The sequence below is a fragment of the Phyllostomus discolor genome, chromosome 4 (assembly GCF_004126475.2).
Source record: "Phyllostomus discolor isolate MPI-MPIP mPhyDis1 chromosome 4, mPhyDis1.pri.v3, whole genome shotgun sequence".
NCBI lineage: Eukaryota > Metazoa > Chordata > Mammalia > Chiroptera > Phyllostomidae > Phyllostomus > Phyllostomus discolor.
In genome coordinates, this window is record NC_040906.2 from 125,108,668 (window position 1) to 125,127,013 (window position 18,346).

Consider the following 18,346-nt stretch of genomic DNA (forward strand, 5'->3'; position numbering starts at 1 on the left):
TGTTGTTGCTATTATGCCTTTCCTGGAAAACAAAGTGAGCTTTTCATGCTTGAGTAAACACATTGAGGCATTATGAAGCTGTCAGACTCTGAACAATTGGCATAAGCTTAATTATTCAAATATGTGGCTCTTTTGAATGGCTTTTGTGTCAGCTAATGCTTTAGTACAGCCAGCATAAAGACATTTCAATACCTTTCCTTAAGAAATTAAATCTCAACTGTATGATTAAAGAAATCCAAAGGATTAGTCCTTTTGTGAGCACCTTAATTATAATATACAGCTAATTGGTAGCATTCATTTTAGAAGATTCATAGTTCATTTTATTTAAAAATATCTTTTAAAATAAAAATTGAAGTTGTTTATGCATTTTCCTTATCACCTAGCATACCTTTTTCCTGTGTTTTCTTCCTGTTTGTCAACATGCACACATCTTTTTTATGTAGTGTACCTGCAATCTTGTTTCCTTTAAAAATTATATTTGCATTGTAAATCTTTTTCAAGTACTATGGTCTTTATAGTAACTGTCTTTATTGCTTGCTTAATATCAAATTATTAACATGCTATTCATGTCCCTTATTTGACATGCATATTTTCCATTTTCTACTCATAATATGAAGACATATCATTTATCATAGCTTGTTTTTCTTTCAGTAATATTAGAAGGACAGTGTTCAAAAGTATCATTATGTCAGTGGATGTGAAAAATTATGTTTTATGGGTTGCCCAGTTGCTTTCCAGATGATGGAGCCTTTAACAGACTGATAGTTGCCAGAGGGGAGGGAGGTTGGAGGGCTGGGTGGAAGAGGTGAAGTGACTGAGAAGTACAGATTTGTAGTTACAAAACAGTCATGGGGATGCAAAGTACAGCATTGGGAATATAGTGAGTAATACTGTAATAACTATATATGGTGCCCGGTGGGTACTGGAAGTAATCAGGGGGATCACTTTGTAAAGTATATGTTGGTCTAACCACTATGCTATACACCTAAAACTAATACAAAATAATATTAAATGTAAACTAATTTAAAAATTAAAAAAAATTAAATAAAACACTAGAAAAACACCAAAAAACTTCCACAAAAGATGGTGCTTTCTTTTTGATCATGGAAGTATACAATTCCTTTTACCAAATAAATAAATTAAATAAAAAATAATGTGAAATATAAGCATCCTTCAAAATTATTATTCACAGTATCCTGTTATCTTAGAGACTTTTTCCTGTATAAACTCAGTTTCTATTTTTTTTTAGCAAAATAGTAGACACAAATAATTTTTAAAAACCCGACAAACTATGAGTGTGACAGTGAATAGTAGCCTCTTGCTTTTGAGAGCCCTCATCTCTTAGCTGTTTCTACCGACATTGGCCTTCACTTGCTAAGCGGCTTGCTTTTACAGTTTATTTATTTTTTTCACTTTAAAGTTTTCTATTGATTCACTTCTATAGAAGATGAGATTTAGCATTTACCAAATTTTTCGGACTGTAAGACACACCGGACCGTAAGATGCACCTAGGTTTTAGAGGAGGAAAATGGGAAAAAAATTTTGAAGCAAAAATGTGGCAAAATATTTAATAATATAAATAACAGGCTGCCCACTCCTGCCCTGTGAGCCAGGCATGCTACATTCGGACTATAAGATGCACCCCTTCCCCCCAAAAAAATTTGGGGTGGGGGAATGTGTCTTATAGTCCTAAAAATACGGTCGTTTCCCTCCCATCCTTCAATATTGACATAAAATAAATTTTGGCTTTACCAATATATAGATAGTAAAGTATAATGACTGTAAGTATTCATAACCGGTTCTTATGTTAGGATTATATCTTTTTATACTTTATATTTTTTCCAGAAATTTCAAACTCTTTTCCATCTTGCTTTGTTTTCTTTATTCCTGTTTCTAATAAATTACCAAACAAATCACCTCACTATTTCCAAACACATCAGATAATTTATCAGATGTGTTTTCATTTTTATTTTATGCTCAAAGCTTTCTTCTGGGAGCCTCCATATTTTCTCCATTGTGGACTGGCTGCTGTTAGGGCCTTTTGGCTGACATCTTGGAATTTCCTTTGGCATTTTATCCTGGGCATTTCCTTTGTCTCTCTGTTTTATTGACTATCTGATTTTGTCTGATTTCTGGGTCTCAGATCTTAGTCCTTTAAATTTACTTCCACATTTTGGTGGATTCCTGAGAAAGGTATATGGAAAATATATTTTTAGAGAAAAGCATGTCTGAAAATGTCTTTCATCTGTCATTTCTGTCATTTCATCTTTATTCTGTCATCATATTTGATTGGTAGTTTAGTTGAATATGCAGTTCTAGGTTAGGAATTTTTTTTTCCTTACATTTTGAAGGCATTGCTCCATTGCCTTCTCACTTTCAAGGTTGCTCTTGAGTCCAGTTCCACTCTGATTCCCAATTCTTTGCTGTGATTCCCCGCCTGCCATCCCCAGATCTTGGGAAACAATTCTCTTCTTTCTGGAGTTCTGAAACTCTACAACATTCCTCAGTACCTGTTTTCATTCATTTCCTTGGCCCTGTTGTGGGCTCTTTCAAGCTGGAAATGTGTGTTCTGCAGTAGCCTGTGTTCTCTATATTTGGATACCTATTGGTTCAAGTATAGTACCTTGTAGACTGACCTTCTAATTTTCCCATTTTTTTCTTTCTCCCATTTCTTCATCTCTGTCTTTTTGTTAACTTTATATTTTAACTTTTGTTTTCACTTCTTTTATTGGAATCTTTTATTGATGCTACAATAATTTATAATTTCTAAGGGCTTATTGTTTTTATGGCATTATGTTGTTTTATCTCTTATTTCTCTTAGGGTATTATATTTTGGGTTGATGAAGTTTTTTCTGCTCTCTACATCATATTTGTTTCTTTTGAGGTGTGTGTGCTTGCACACTTTCTTTTTTGCATCTTAGGGATCTTCATGTGTCTGGAGAAATGGCTCTCTTTCAATGAGAGATGCACTTGAAGGGAAAAAAAGATTGGAAACTCTGTGTACATGGGAGGGGCTTATAACATGAGACATCTCTGTGATATTATTTGCGTCTGTCTGTCCTGTCTGGGAGCCTGGCTATAGTGAAAGGTGGGTGGGATTTCATTGAGCAGGTTTTGACTCAGTCTCTTTGTTTTTAGTGGGGTGGCTTACCCCTGCTCTGAGCTATGTTGAGAGTCAGCTCTTCCAGAAGAGAAATTTCGTCTCCTGCCTTGTTATAAACAGTAGAGAAGAGAATATCGGGACCTAACTATTCTTTTCATATATTTTTTTCCAACCAATTCCTTTTCCTTCAGAGGTACCTGGACCTAATTTCTTATTGTCTACTCCACATACTTAAATTTCAGCTTTGTTTGTTTCTTATGTTAGTTACTGTTTGCTCATTTGTTTTCTAGCTTCAAGGGTTTTATTGCATATCTAGTTTGCATTGTCCTCTTACTTTTACTTGTATTTATGAGTTCATTCCATATTTTTATGTCTGTATAAATTATTTTAATGTCATTTTTGTACAGTTTTTAAAGAGTGTGGGCAAAAAAAGGAATGTGCTCTGCCTTCCATGGTTAATGGAAATATTAGTATGGGCTCTTTTTTAGATTAGTCAAAATAATTTTTCCATGACACATTTGTGGGATATTTGTGTGTTTTGTGATATGCAGTAATGCCTTTTAAAACACCTTTAAAATATTTATTCTAATTTTCATATATGTCTATTTAACATTGCAGATTTTTAAAAATTCTCATTTGAGAGAGAGGTGATGGTAGAGAGAGAGGGAAACATCGATGTGAGAGAGAAACATTGATCGGTTGCCTCCTGTATGTGCTCCGACTGGGGAACCCTCAACTAGGAATGTGCCCTGATCAGGAATTGAACTGGTGGCCTTTTGGTGTGTGGGACAGTGCTCCAACCTGCTTCAGCCAACTGAGTCACACCAGCCAGAGCAACGTTGCAGATTTATTGGGTGGGCCAAAAAGTCTGTATGATTTTTTCTGTAAAATAAAAGACATATTGTTCATTTTCACCAATAATTTTATTGATTTGGATATTTTGAGTATGTCAGCTGTCTCCCATGTTGTATAACATTTATTGTTCTCAGTTAATGTCTCAATTTGATCACTGTTAGGTTCAACTGGTCTGCCCAATCATGGACCATCATCCAGTGAGAAATCTCCAGCATGAGACTTCCCAAACCACTTTTGACACATTCAATCGGTTACAGTACCTTCTCCATTTTTGCACAAATCTTTTTTTGCATTTCAGTTATGTTCTTACCTTTCTTGAAAGAATAAAGCATAAATATGTCAAAAATGTGTATTTTCTTCCATCTTCAATATTAAAATGGCTGAATACAAATTCACCAATCTTAATTTTTTTTTAAAATGCACACTGATATGACAGCTGTCGCATGCAATCTAACAAAATTGTTTTGAATGAAGTTAAAAGACAGCTAAGCGCTACTAGAGCCATCTTACAGAGAAAACCAAACAAACTTTTTGGCCAACAAAATAACAACAGTTTTCATAAGTAGAAAATGTGACCACCTACTAGTTAGCTTATATTCTCAGTAAGTTACTTACTCATTTTTAAAATTTTTAGATTTTGAGATGACTATAGGTTCATAAGGAAGTTGCAAAAGTAGAACAAAGACCTCTTTTGTACCCAGCTTATCCCAGTGGTAACATCTTCATACAACTATAGTACAGTATCAAAATCAGGAAATTGACATTGGCGCCATTGTCACTAATTTTTAAAGAACATATTGTTTTAAATTTCATATTAGACAAAAAGTTTATGTTACAAATATATGTGAGACCTTTGTGAAACTATTTTGTCTTACAGCAATTTTTCCAGCTAGTCAAATTACGAAAGCTTGGACTTAGTGATAATGAAATTCAGCGGCTCCCTCCAGAAATAGCAAACTTCATGCAGCTGGTGGAACTGGATGTCTCTCGAAATGGTAAGAAAAAGATTCCAGTTGAATTGTCCATTTGTCTCTTCTGATGCCAGGGGAGATTTTTAATAAATGTAACTGGGTAAATGTTATTGGAAGTACTTTTCCTGATGGTTGTGGGAAAGCTATGTGTAAATCCTAGGATGAAATTAATTCCATTATTGCATAGTTTAGTCAACTTACAGGTATTTAACAAAAGCTTTTCATAACACAGTTTTTAAATGGTAACTTTTTCAAAGTAGGTTCAGGCTGACTCATAGAGTTAGAGTGTTATCTGAGAAATTTTGTTATCTAAGTCCCTCATTTTACCGAATGTGACATTGAGGGCTGGTAGTGTGGTCTTTTTTCTGGTATTTAGGGGCTGCTGAGGGAAGGGGAAACTGCCCTGGGCAACAGCTCGCTTCTCTGACTGTGGCTCAGTGCCTGGCGTGCTCCTGTGAGAATCTGTCTCCTACAGTGAACAGACCTGCTTGCTGTTTAGGCATCTTCTGCCAGTTTAATTTATTTCTAATTAGGCCACTAGTGAGCTTGCCCCCTGGAGTTTGTGGCATATTTGTGAGTTTATTTTGATTTCCAGATTTTACTATAATGTTGCTTGTTTTCATCGAACATTCTAATAGGATATTTGTGTCCTGTTTAAACTTTCACTTATAAATGAGTTCCCTGGATTAACCTCGTGTTTGCTGCTCTCAGAGCACTCCCTGCCTGGATTGTCAACCTGCTTGTTATTGCATATGTGATTAACTACTTTTAGTTAAAGTGGCAGATCCCAGTGGTCCTGTCTTAAATGATGGCATTCAGTTCTTGCAAGGGTTCGGGTGTAATTTCCTCTGGAATTATTTATAAAAATGATAATCCTTGTCTTTCTCTCATATCACATACCTGTTTGTTTTTCCTTTCCTATAAAAATCTCTACATTTCTTCTCTGTGAACATTGGGTCTGGATCTTTCAGTCTCATTTCTTCCAGAGAAACTTCAAGGCCCAGATACAGTGTTTTTTGGTGGTCATTGTGACAAGGCAGCAGTGATAATCAGTACTTGATTGAAAACATGATGAAATAAAAAGGATTGTACACCCCACTTACAACAGGTTTTAAATTGCTGTCATCTGTAACCTCCCATAAATTGGAAACTTTCGGCTAAGCTATGTGTTTCTTGACATAGGATCTACTTTTATTTTTCATGAAAATTATTTTCTACCTTGAGCTACTGGAAAAAATGAAAAAATATTTGTTTGGGGGGGCATGTTTTACAGCGGCTTGTTTAGTTGCAGAGGAACCACCTCTGCTTAAGTTGAGGGGATGTGATGGTAGGGGTGGGGTTGGAGCTGCATTCCCAAAGCACTGGTGTGGAGCTCGCATCTGACATCACCTCAGGGTTTCGTGGCCTGTCTGCTGTTGTGTGTCTGTTTCTGTTGGTGGGTGCTCCCTCCTACCCTGCTCACCTGCCTGGAACTGGCCTCTCCAGAACCAGTGTGTTGTGGTCTTTTTCCATGTACATTTTCGCTTCTGTGCCTGCTTTGGCATCTGTTTGACATATTTCTTGGTGAGGAATTTGTCAAACAGATTATCTTTTTAGCCAATCATACACTATAAGCCACAGGTTGCTGGACACCCAAAAGAGTGGCTCTCCCGGGACAGGGGTGGCAAGTAGTACAAAGCATGGCTCCACCCCTCAGCACAGACTTGGTTGGTTCATGAGCAGTTTCCCTTAACACTGGAGTGTTATTTGGAGTAGAAATCAGAGGCCAGAATTGCTTCTAAGGCTATTCTGTATCACATGTTTCTAAGGAATACATAACTCAAACTGTTCTTTCTTGCCTTAGCCATTATCTCAGTTATCAAGGGTAGCTGGCTTTGCAAGGAAGCTGTGACTTTGTAAAATGGTCACTGAAATCATACAATCTGAAGAAATATAATAGCAATTTGGAGAGGGCATGAAAAAGGAAAATAAGCAGGCATCCAGAAATACTTGAGAAAGAGACATATTAGCTTTAGTTATTAGTGGGGAGAGAAAACATAGAGCTGGAGGGTTCCCAGTTGCATTATTAACTCTAATGGGATGGGATGCTCTGTAGAAAGCCAGCATTGTCAGTCGCCGCTTTTACCAGTTCCCATATCAACTATTTCTTTTCAAACATTCATACCTAGAAAGAAGGACTACTTGTATCTGTGTGTATTTATACCTTCCAGCATGTTGATAAGAGAAGCTAAGCTTCTGCGGAAGTCAGTGTCAGGACACAAAAAAGTGTTCTGCCCCTGGAGCCCCTGTCCTCTTTTTTCAGCCCGTCCTCATCTTTTGCTGTTCCTTCTGCATGTGGTAGAGTTCTGTGGGGGCTCCTGCAGGTCTTGCACCTTTTCTCTCAGGCCCTTTTAGAAATGCTGAGGGGGAGTTGACTGCGCCTTTCCACTACCAGCAGAACCTTGGTCCAGCTCAGTAGCATGATGATGTATGTGTTTTTTTTGGGGGGGGGGCGTGAAGGGCACAGTGGGCAGCATGGAAGAGGATGGCAGTTCGGGGCTTTCTTAAGGTTGTGAAAAAACTGCAGTGATGACAGAGCAGAACAAGATCACTGTTTATTCTAACCAACAGGAACATGGGTCTTCAGCTGTTTCCAGGTCAGGCAAATCTTATTGTGCTTTCCCTCACTTTTTTTTGTAATAGATAAAAATCTCATTGATGTGAATTTCCTAGGCAACTGAGTAGATAAATAAAAGTCACAAAGTCGATATATAGACTTCCGGCAAGATGGAGGAATAGGTGGACGTACCGTATCTCCTTGCACAACCAAGATTAGAACAACAACAATTTACAACCAGAATAACACTCAGAACCGACAGAGGATTTATCTAAATGGAAGTCAGACAGCCAAAAAGTTCAAGTAGACCTGTATATCCAGACTGGTAGGAGAGGACGAGCCGGGCGGGCGCCCATGGAGGTCGGGGAAAACTTGGTGTGAAATCGGTGGCACAAAAGTGGTCCGGTGCACAAGAATGCAGCGGTGGTCCCTGAGTACACAAGCTGCGGCTGGCGGACCCAGTGAGGCGGCGATTGTGCTCCAGGGCAGAGCTTGCAGCCCAGGACCCCAGAGAAGGGACTGAGATCCCAGGAGAACGGAACTGCCGCCATTGTTTCCTCCCGTCCCCACTCCCGCCCCCGTCCCCACTCCCACCCCTGCCCCCACATATAATGTCACAATCTGGCAACTGGGGTGCCCAGCACCTGTGAACACCTAAGGCTCTGCCCCTCACCATAACAAGAGCAACTAGACCAAAAAAAAAAAAAAAAAGAGCAATGGCTCAAATAGAAGAACAAATCAGTGCCCCAGAACTCATCCTTTTGAGCGACCAAGAAATAGCTAACCTATCAGATGCACAGTTCAAAACACTGGTGATCCCAAAGCTCACAGAATTGGTTGATTATGGGCGCAATGTAGATGAAAGGATGCAGGTTACCATAAAAGAGATGCAGGAAGATACACGGAGGAGAGCCAATAGTGAAGGGAAGGAAACTGGGTCTCAAAACAATACAGTGGACCAGAAGGAAGATAGAATCAACCAAGTAGGAAAGCATGATGAAATAAGAATTCAAAAAAATGAGGAGAAGCTTAAGAGCATCTAGGACATCTTTAAACGTTCCAACATCTGAATTAGAGGGGTACCAGAAGGGGAAGGGGAAAAGCAACAAATTGAGCACGTATTTAAACAAATAGTAAAGGAGAACTTCCCCAATCTGGCAAAAGAAATAGTCTTCCAAGAAATCCAGGAAGCTCAGAGAGCCCCAAAGAAGTTGGACCCAAGAAGAAACACACCAAGGCACATCATAATTACATTAGCCAAGGTAAAAACGAAGGAGAGAATCCTAGAAACAGCAAGAGATAAGGGGACAGTCACCTACAAAGGAGTTCCCATCAGACTGTCAGCTGATTTCTCCAAAGAGACCTTACAGGCAAGAAGGAGCTGGAAAGAAACTCCAAGTCATGAAAGGCAAGGACCTACATCCCAGATTGCTCTATCCAGTAAAGCTCTCATTTAGAATGCAAGGGCAGATAAAGTGCTTCTCAGATAAGGTCAAGTTAAAGGAGTTCATCATCACCAAGCCCTTACTTTATGAAATGCTAAAGGGACTTATCTAAGAAAAGAAGATAAAGAAAAGACATGTATAGTAAAAGGACAGCAAACTCACAATTATTAACAACCACTCCTAAAGCAAAACCAAAAGAAACTAAGCAAACAAATAGAACAGGAACAGAACCACAGAAATGGAGGGCACATGGAGGGCTAGCAGCAGGGGGGTAGGAGGAGGAGAGAGGGGGAAAAGGTATAGAGAATAAGTAGCATAGAATGTAGGTTGAAAATAGATAGGAGGAGGGCAAGAATAGTATGGGAAATGTAGAAACTAAAGAACTCATAAGTATGACACATGGACATGAACTAAAGGGGGGGGGAATATGGGTGGGAGAGGGAGTACAGGGTGGAGGGGAGAGAACGGGAGAAATGGGACAACTGTAATAGCATAATCAATAAAATATATTTAAAAAAAAGTCACAAAGTCTGAAGTCTGAGAGTCAGTGTGAGAACCCCTATTTTGTGTGGGTACAGGCATTGGCAAGGGTTTGGAGCCCGGGTCTGGAGGCCTGTATGTGCCTGTAGTCTTCTTTTGTACCAGTTGAGCTGCCCACTCCATGATCAGAGGTGGTTTCTTTGAGTCCCTGCCCAGGGCCATAGCCAGGCTGGCCCTTGCATGGTAGGACCTTTATTTCCTGATGTAGGAATTAAGCATTGCTTGACCATGGAGGAGGAAGGCAGGATGTTGGTGTCATATCACTTAAGTCCATTGCATCAGTGGTTGTCAAATTTGAACATGCAATGAATTATCATAAGGTGTTGTTAAAATGCGATTCTGATGCAGTAGGCCTGGAGGGAGGCTTGAGTTTCTCTGTGTTGTTGAGAATCGCCTAGAGGATGCTGACCCTGTTGGTCCACTGAACACAGAGTAGCAGAATGTTAGATATCACCCACAAGTCCCCTGTGTGTGGTTGTGAGCACAAACTCACTGTGCTTCTGGCACCCTGTATCTTCTCAGGGGGAACATGGGAAGCTGTAGAGCTGACCTAAGCTCAAGTTGGCTTTGATTCTAGGAGCAAAATTAGACCTTTTTTGATGTCCCTTGCTCAAATGATGGAAAAAGACAAGTTTGTGTCCCCCGCCCCCAAATCTGTGAATGAGAGAATTTTTTACAGTCTCATTTCCTAGGCCAAGAAGAGCTGCCAAGACCTCCAAACCCTGAATGTTGTGGCTTTGTTTTCTGATTTTTCAGGCACAAAGTCAAGGGAATTGTGTGTTGTGTTAAAAAAGAGAAGACTGTGCTTTGGGAGAGAGGGTAGTGCTTACTGGTTATATATAGGCTGTGGGGATCTTTTCTGAGATAAAAGTAGGCTTGGGGTGAGCACAGTGTGCACAGTTTTGTCCCCAGGGTGGCCAGATGTGCTCTGCAGAGAAGACTCTTGTGGGAGCCCAGGCTCTGCCACTTACCACCCGCTGATTTTGGACAGGCCCCACCTGACAGAACTGGGCCTTGCTCTGTGGACAAAGCCCTGCTTCCTCACAAACCAGTGAGAGGTGATGAATGTGACAAATTTCTCATGCAAATAGCTAAAATATATATGTAATGAAAGAGACCAAGTGTTTTGCTTGAATACAGATTGAAGGATGAAGTATTCATATCTGAATATGCTGTTAAAATGTCCTAAAAAGCTTGTAGGTTTGCATTAAGGTCTGAGTTGCATCTGCCTGAAAGCCTGGACTTTGTCTTTCTCTGCTCACCAATTCTTGGCTGTGTTAAGCAAATGATTCTGGGTGTGTGAGAAGAGTTAATACCCCATAGTACTATCTTGTTATCCAAAAATCTAGGGCAGACTTCCTTAATGCATAATTAATCCTGCCCAAAGGCTTAGTAATTTGAATTTTATAGTCTATACTGTAATTTGACTTACATCATAGTACTGTATCATTATCCATTTAGTTCAGTTTTTCCCAAAGTGTAAGGCGCACACCACTGGTACTGCTAGAGATGATTTTAAATGACATTGCAAAACAGCAGTTTTTAATATAGAATTCTAGTGGGAAAGGTGCCCTTTAAAAATTATTCCTTTTGCTTGCCTTCTGTAAAAGTTAAAAACACTATATTATATTTATTGTTACATTTATCTTATGTATATTGGGGTGATAGTTCTTATTTATGTTAATGATTTAAGGAAATTTGCTTCCTTTAAAAATAAATCTCACTCAAAATTTAAAAAGATGGTTTAAAAGAATGAGGTAAATGATACAGAATACACATGCTGTACCCACGAGTAGGGCAAAAATTGTGAAGGTGGAATAGGGATGGCTGAAATTAGGGGAGCACTGATTGGTAATATCATATTATGCCAATGAGGTCATGAGTTTATTTCACACATGGTGCAAGTAGTATTGCATTCAGAAAAACATGGCCAGAGTTTGCGCACTCTGGCTAATTATTTTGCAAATTTGCATTAACAGGAAACTAAAAGATAGTTTTAGTACAAATCATCCCTAGCAACAGGCCAACTCTTCAGAGTTAGTGGATGAACAGCCTGTCTACCAGTAGGGTTATCATCCTGCAAAGTCTGGAGGCTAGACTTTGATTAAGACCTGGGTTAATTGGTTTCTGTACACCCATGATCAGTGTCGGTGGTGTGTAGCTGTGGGTTGTTTAATGAAATCTAAAGCCAATTTTGAAGGCTGCCAAAATGACCTTGTATAAGTTCTGAGTATGCCCTGGAAAAAAAACTTTCTAGCAAGCAGTAAATCCAGTGTAAATTAGAAGTCTTCCTACAAGTTATGAACAGTTTAGCTTTTTTTTTTTTAATTGCTACATATACCCATGCCACAAGTGGGCAGAAGCCAGTTTTTACCCATGTAGACTTCTTACTGGCCACAGTCCAGCCATTGTTCTCTCCTTTCTCACTGCCTAATTTGAGCCCAAGTTTAGTGCTCCGTTTAGCACGTTGCTCCAGTGACTGGACTTAATATTGTAGGAGATAAGTCTGTGTCTGTTAAAATATCATAGGAGACATCCAGTGAAGCAAAGCCCTACTGTGCCACTCTGCCTTATGGTTGGAGAGCTAAATAGTTTCCAACCCAGAATTTGCTTTCTTGCCTTTGCAAGTACTGCTACTGCCCTGTTAAGAGCCCTTTCTCTGTCTTAACTTTTACCTTCTCTTTTTTCAGGAAGAGGGGTTAATATAGAAAGAATAGTACCTTCTACTCACATTTTAATTCCAGGTAGTACTAATTATTTTTAAAGTGGAGATGGAAAGAGAGTGGACTTCTGTGATATTTTCTAATCACCTTTCTGTGCTACAGTTTTTCCAGGGAGCATTGGTTTCTGTACATCTTCACATCTATATATTGTGAACAACGAACACTGAAAAGGTGGGAAAAATCTTTACAAATACATCCTTCCTCGCCTTTCTTTTGAACTGTATAAAGAAGCATCAATGATATTTTAGCAAATAAAACTGAAAATCCATACAACTTAATGTTACAAATTGTTAAATCAAAAGGGAAATTCTTAAAACAGTCTCTACTCAAAATGTTTTTGGAACTCTTTCCATCTTGTAGTATATTATTTTGCTTTTCTTCAGACCGGTAATTTCACTTGCTGGAGTGGACTTGTTTAAAAAACAAGCAAACATTATTTAATGCCCACTTAGATAAATAAGCCAGGACACTGAAGATCTTATGTTATTTAAAATCTGCCTCAGATAGCAATTTCAAAAAAATATAAACTACTTTTATTATGTGAATATGGTTAATTTTATGAGAACTATCATGACTGTGCTGAATAAGCTGTAGGTTCTTATAACTTTCTCTCCTGCCTTTTTTTTTAATTAGCAGTTTTGTAATAGAGACGAAACCTCTGAATTTGAGAACAACACCTCTGAATATATTTTTTAGGTCAACAAGCTCTTCAGTTTGTCCTAGGTTCTCTAAAAGCTTTGTCTATTTTAAGTAGCTCCTTATCTTCCTTCCCCCTCCCCCCACTTCATTTATTCACTTAGTCTTTACATGTTATGTGCTCTTTGTTAAATGATGAATATTCCAAAATAATGGTGGATTTGCACAGAATAAGATAAGTTAGAGAAACAAGAATAACTGTAGTGGCATCTCCTGAAATAAAACAAAACTCCAACATGTGGGATGACAGTTTTTGCTCGTTTTTTAATTGGCCATTTCAGGAAGGTATTGGTTTGGGAGTTTCCAACTCTAAAAGTGATTGAGGATGAGCAGCCATCGTGCTTCATTTTGATTTTGAGGTCACCTATTTTGTCATGTGAATCTGACTTGAGCCGAGTGATGCTTGAGCCTCCAGGCAGCTGAAGCTTGATGGCATCTCTTTGTCAGGATGATGACAGCAGTATGCTGCTCAGACTGCAGACAGTACTCTGAGCTTATTTCGCTAGAAAAGACACATAGTAGGAAAGGAACGAAGGAGCCAAGAAGGAAAGAGTGAATGGGGACAGTACTAAGATCTATAACCTGAGTATTACATATAGAAATGATTTGATTTTTAAATTAGTTTCATAACTGTTGAATAAATCCTCAATCTCTCCTATCTACTTAAAGCTAATGAATTATGATTCTGAATTCTTACTCATTTTGAAAAAGCCTTGGACCCTTACCTTTGGAAAAAAGCCTCCGTTATCGACAGTATTTCAGAATTATTATTTTTTATTGAAAGCAAACTTTATTGAACAATTACTATATTTGTGTAAGGCTCTTTGCTGAACTCTTCTGTCCTTCAAGGAGGTAAATCTGCAGGCACAATGGACATGTGTCAAGAACCACACAGTGACACCTATTGTATGTCATGTAAATAAAGTGCTCAGGGCGTGAGGAGAGGTGTCAGGAACTGGAACTGATTTGAAATAGGCTTGAAGAAGGCGTTGGGGCACTTTTGGTTTAAGGTTGAAATCAGGGAGTCTTTAAAAATTCTCATACTTCAGTTGCAAATTTGGAGGGAGTTAATGAGCAGAATGCTTAACTGAGGGAGTTAATGAATAGAATCCTTAACTGGGGCACTTTTGGTTTGAGGTTGAAATCAGGTAGTCTTTAAAAATTCTCATACTTTAGTAGCAAATTTGGAGGGAGTTAATGAGTAGAATCCTTGACTAAGTGTCAATAACAGTCCTTCCAATTGTTATTGGAATTTTTTTTCCAACTGTTTGTAATAGAATTCCAGAGTCAACAGTGTCACAGAAATGCAGGTATCTCAATGCTTGTCTGAGATATTCACTGGAAATTTTAAGATTTATCAAAAAATCAAAGAAGCACCCAACACATAACAATAAGAACTAAAATTACATGAATTGTCATAGGATTTTTTCTTTTTTTTTCTTGTACAGCTGGTTACTACTGTGTTATAAAGAATTTGCTCTGATGGATGAAATACTAAACTATTTGCTTTAGTCAAGGTAGACTGTTGATTTTTATTATTTATTTTATTTTTTTATTTTTTAAAAGATTTTATTTATTCATTTTTAGAGAGGGAAGGGAGGGAGATAGAGAGAGAAACATCAATGTGCGGTTGCTGGGGGTCATGGCCTGCAACCCAGGCATGTACCCTGACTGGGAATCGAACCTGCAACACTTTGGTTTGCAGCTCGCTCCCAATCCACTGAGCTACACCAGCCAGGGACTATTGATTTTTAAAAATGCATAAATCTGATGGGCTCAACACAACAAGGAACTTTATTATTGCTCAACTTATAGTCCAGTGTGTGTGTGTGTGTGTGTGTGTGTGCATGTGCGTGCGTGTGTCGAGCAGGGAGTGTAGAATGGGAAGGTGGTTGGTTGATGAGAGGCTGTGCTCTACACAGTCAGGAATCCAGGCTTCTTTCCTTCTTGTGGTGCCACATTCTCATTCTGTGATTGGACTCCAAGGTCCTTGTGGGAGGGGGAGAAATGGGGGTGTTGTGCATAGGTGATTTTTATGGGTCATGACAGAAGTGGGGTACATCATATCCATCTGTGTTCAACTGGCCAATTTTATGTCAACTTAAGTGAAAGGTCCTGGGAAATGCAGTTAAGTATTTGTACATGAAGAAGAGAACCTGGCTGTTGGTGAGACACTAGCATCATCTGTTGCAGCTGGCATTAAATCAAATGCTGGAGTTGTATGACTTTATGTCACTGATCACACATAGGCTTAGTAAACACACACACACACACACACACACACACACACACACAATTCCGTTGCACTGTAACAGCCTTCCAGTGAGTGACACATTTATAGGAAATATAGATGCCTCCCCAAACAGGACAGGGTAGCCTTCCTTGCCACATCTGCATGAGAATGTATAAAGCCAGACATAGATTAACATGATTGATGGACACCTATTTGCAAATAGTTAGCATAAAGCCTATGTAAGTATGCATGATTTTTTTTGAATATTTAGAAACTGCTTTAAAGTATGCTTTGAAAATTAAAACTTTATGTTTGAGGAATGGCTGTTGAAGCGCTTGCTCTAGGAGGCAGTATGGCATCATTAAAGGTTTTCAGGGCAGAATCACCATCTTGACAAGTTACTTAACTTCTCTGTGCCTTCTGTAAAATGGAGATTATAATAGCACCTGCTTCATAGAATTATTGTGACTCTTAAAGAAGACTGTGTATGTCAAGTACTTAGAATAGTATCTTGTACTCAATGAACAGCTCCTGTAATTAATCCTATTATTGTCTTTCATTTTGGGTTATGAAGATCTTAATATGACTGTGAGAGTAAGAATACAGGGTGGGGGTGAGGACACAAGCAGGTTCGAAGGAATAGTGGCACAGGTGAAGGAGGTTGCTGCCTGAGATGGTGTCTAGATAGTGAGTACCATACTCCAGGCATTGTGCTGTTTCATTAGGTCTCTGTTTTATCTAATCTATGTACTAATCCTGTGGTGGGTAGAAGCATCTCAGGAGGACTGATGAGGAAACTGAGTCTTGAAAAAGTTGTGATATACCCCCAAATCATACTTCTAGACAGGGGTGGAGCTGAAATAAGAAATCCAGAGTAGTGGCACTTTTAATTATTTTTGGAGCATATTAAAGATGATAAAGTTAGGGCTGATGGTTTTACTCTATGTTAGATAAAGGATAGAGACAATATCATGACTAGGTACTCTTTGAGTCTGGGAATCAATACAGGGAAAAATCATTCTAAGACGCTTAAAATTATAGAAACCTGCGTAGTTAATGAATGGAACCACTTGTGGAAGAGGCACATCCTAAGATGTGGTTTGCAAATCTCATGGCCAGAAATGAAACATCATCTACTGAGAGAAGGTAGGGCTTTCTCAGTAAGCTCCAATGTAATACTTCTAAGGTCATTGTTGTGCCATCTTGACAAGAGATAGGTGGGTTGCCAGAAGTGTAGAACAAGGGAAGTCAAAAATGAAGATTGTCCTGGGGTTTAACCTTCGAAAGAAAAGTAAAGAGATTAGACAACATGAACGTCCCAGGTCTCTGGAAGCAGGTGTACTCTCTTATGAACATGACTTTGTCACTTCTAATTACTAATGATTAAGATCATCCCACATTCTTTTCTTTGGGTGTGAATATTCCCATGCACTGTGGTGGGTAGTTCATTCTCCATATGGGCATTGAGGAGAGGTGATATGCTGATGTGTTGACATCAGTAACCAGTTCCCCTGGCATTCAGGTTGGTCACTTGAATTTTCTTAGTGTCACACATGTTTTTATATCCTCTGAACAGACTTGTCACCTGGCAACTTGATGACTCTCACCTGATTAACCCACCAAGGTTCATCTCACCAGTGAGGCTCCATCTGGAGCAGCCAGCAGTTCCTCTCTTTGAACTGCTGCTTTGTAACATTGAGTAACACCAATTTAGCAGGTTTCCTTTTTTTCTTGATGCAGATAAAGTAAATTACATTTTACCTATCCTGAGAAGACTAGGAAGATATTAAGAGTACCTTGAGGAGGATAGAGAAATGAATTATTAAGATCATTGTCTTTCCCACTTAGGTTTTTTTAAAGCACATGCTTATTGTTGAAAATTAATAATAGTGAAACATAAAGAAACACTGTTGAAAAACCAAGAGAACTATGTAAATCTTCATCATTAGAATTTTATAGGATGCTGATTCTGTACTACCTATGAGGCTAAACACTCCCTGTGTATTATCTCATTTAATCCTTAAACCATCTCTGAGAAGTAAGCTTGTGCCCTCTTATAGGTGAGAAAACTCAGTCTCAGGTTCAAACTTTGTCTTTGTTTGGCTGCATGGCTAGTGAGTAGTGAAGCTGGTGTTTGATCCCAGGTTTGTTAGGCTCCAAAATCACAATTCTGTCTTTCTAATATAAAAATTTTATATCCTACTACTTAGAAGTAATCATTGTTAATGTTTCATGTGTTTTGTTTGTCTTTTTTATTTTCATTAACTTATTCACAAAATTGGAAATATATACCACATAAGTATCTCTGCCTTTTATTCACTTAGGTTGTGAACATTTCCCACACCATTATTGTTAAACACTTAAATGTTTAAAAAAGGCAGATTAATCACTAACTGTTACATTTTTGTCTTTCTGGCGAATATATAAATTGACCTATGAAGTTAACATCACTGGGAAGCTGTAGGTTTTGAAGGTAGGATTCGTAAAGATAGATAACCAACAAGATGGGAATTTCCAGAAGGATGTGATAAGTTAAAAGTCAACCAGTCAGAGTGAAAAAAGAGGTGAGTAAGCAGTTTAGAAGTCTCTATCTGATTTAGGATTCTCGAATTGAAATAAAATAAGGAGGCACAATTAGCCCCTTGGGCCATGTTATAGAGGCATGTTCAGAAAGAATGTGGACAGAAGCAGACCAAGCATAAATGCTCAACTGCTTTTGAAGTACTGTGAAGCAATCAGGTCCTTGTTTACCTAATATACATTTTGTTAGTGAAGCTGCTAGGTAAAAGTACCATTACACATGAATAGTTGGTATCTTGAAGTATTTAATTTTTTTGTCGTTCAACCTTTGTTTGATGGTACTGTAATATAAAATGTTAAAGAACAGGACTTCCATTCAGCAAGGCTGATGAGTGGTGGATCAAGATGAGCAAGTGGGTCTCAGCAAATTAGACAAAAGTGGGAGGACCAAGTGCCAATAACTTGACATACGTCCCCAGGAAAAGGCAGCCCAGAGCTGGGGGGAAACTGGAGTAATGCCAGAGGGGCCGAGGGGACTGAGATTGCTTGGCAGAGGCCTAAACTAAGTCAGAGGCAGCAAGACTTAATCAAGGGAACTGAATGAGTCATTGGTGCTCCTCAGTTCTTCATCTAAATGGACTGTGCTCTTTACTTCATGGTCTGT

General features: G+C 38.7%; 1 protein-coding gene across 1 annotated transcript in view; it reads left to right on the forward strand.

Annotated features, from left to right (window-relative positions):
- Positions 1–18,346, forward strand: part of LRRC1 (leucine rich repeat containing 1) — a 140,455-nt gene that overhangs the window by 45,988 nt on the left and 76,121 nt on the right. The window contains exon 2 of the mRNA XM_036024245.1: positions 4,836–4,953. Coding sequence (XP_035880138.1) covers positions 4,836–4,953 — 118 coding nt within the window. The remainder of the gene's footprint in view (positions 1–4,835; positions 4,954–18,346) is intronic.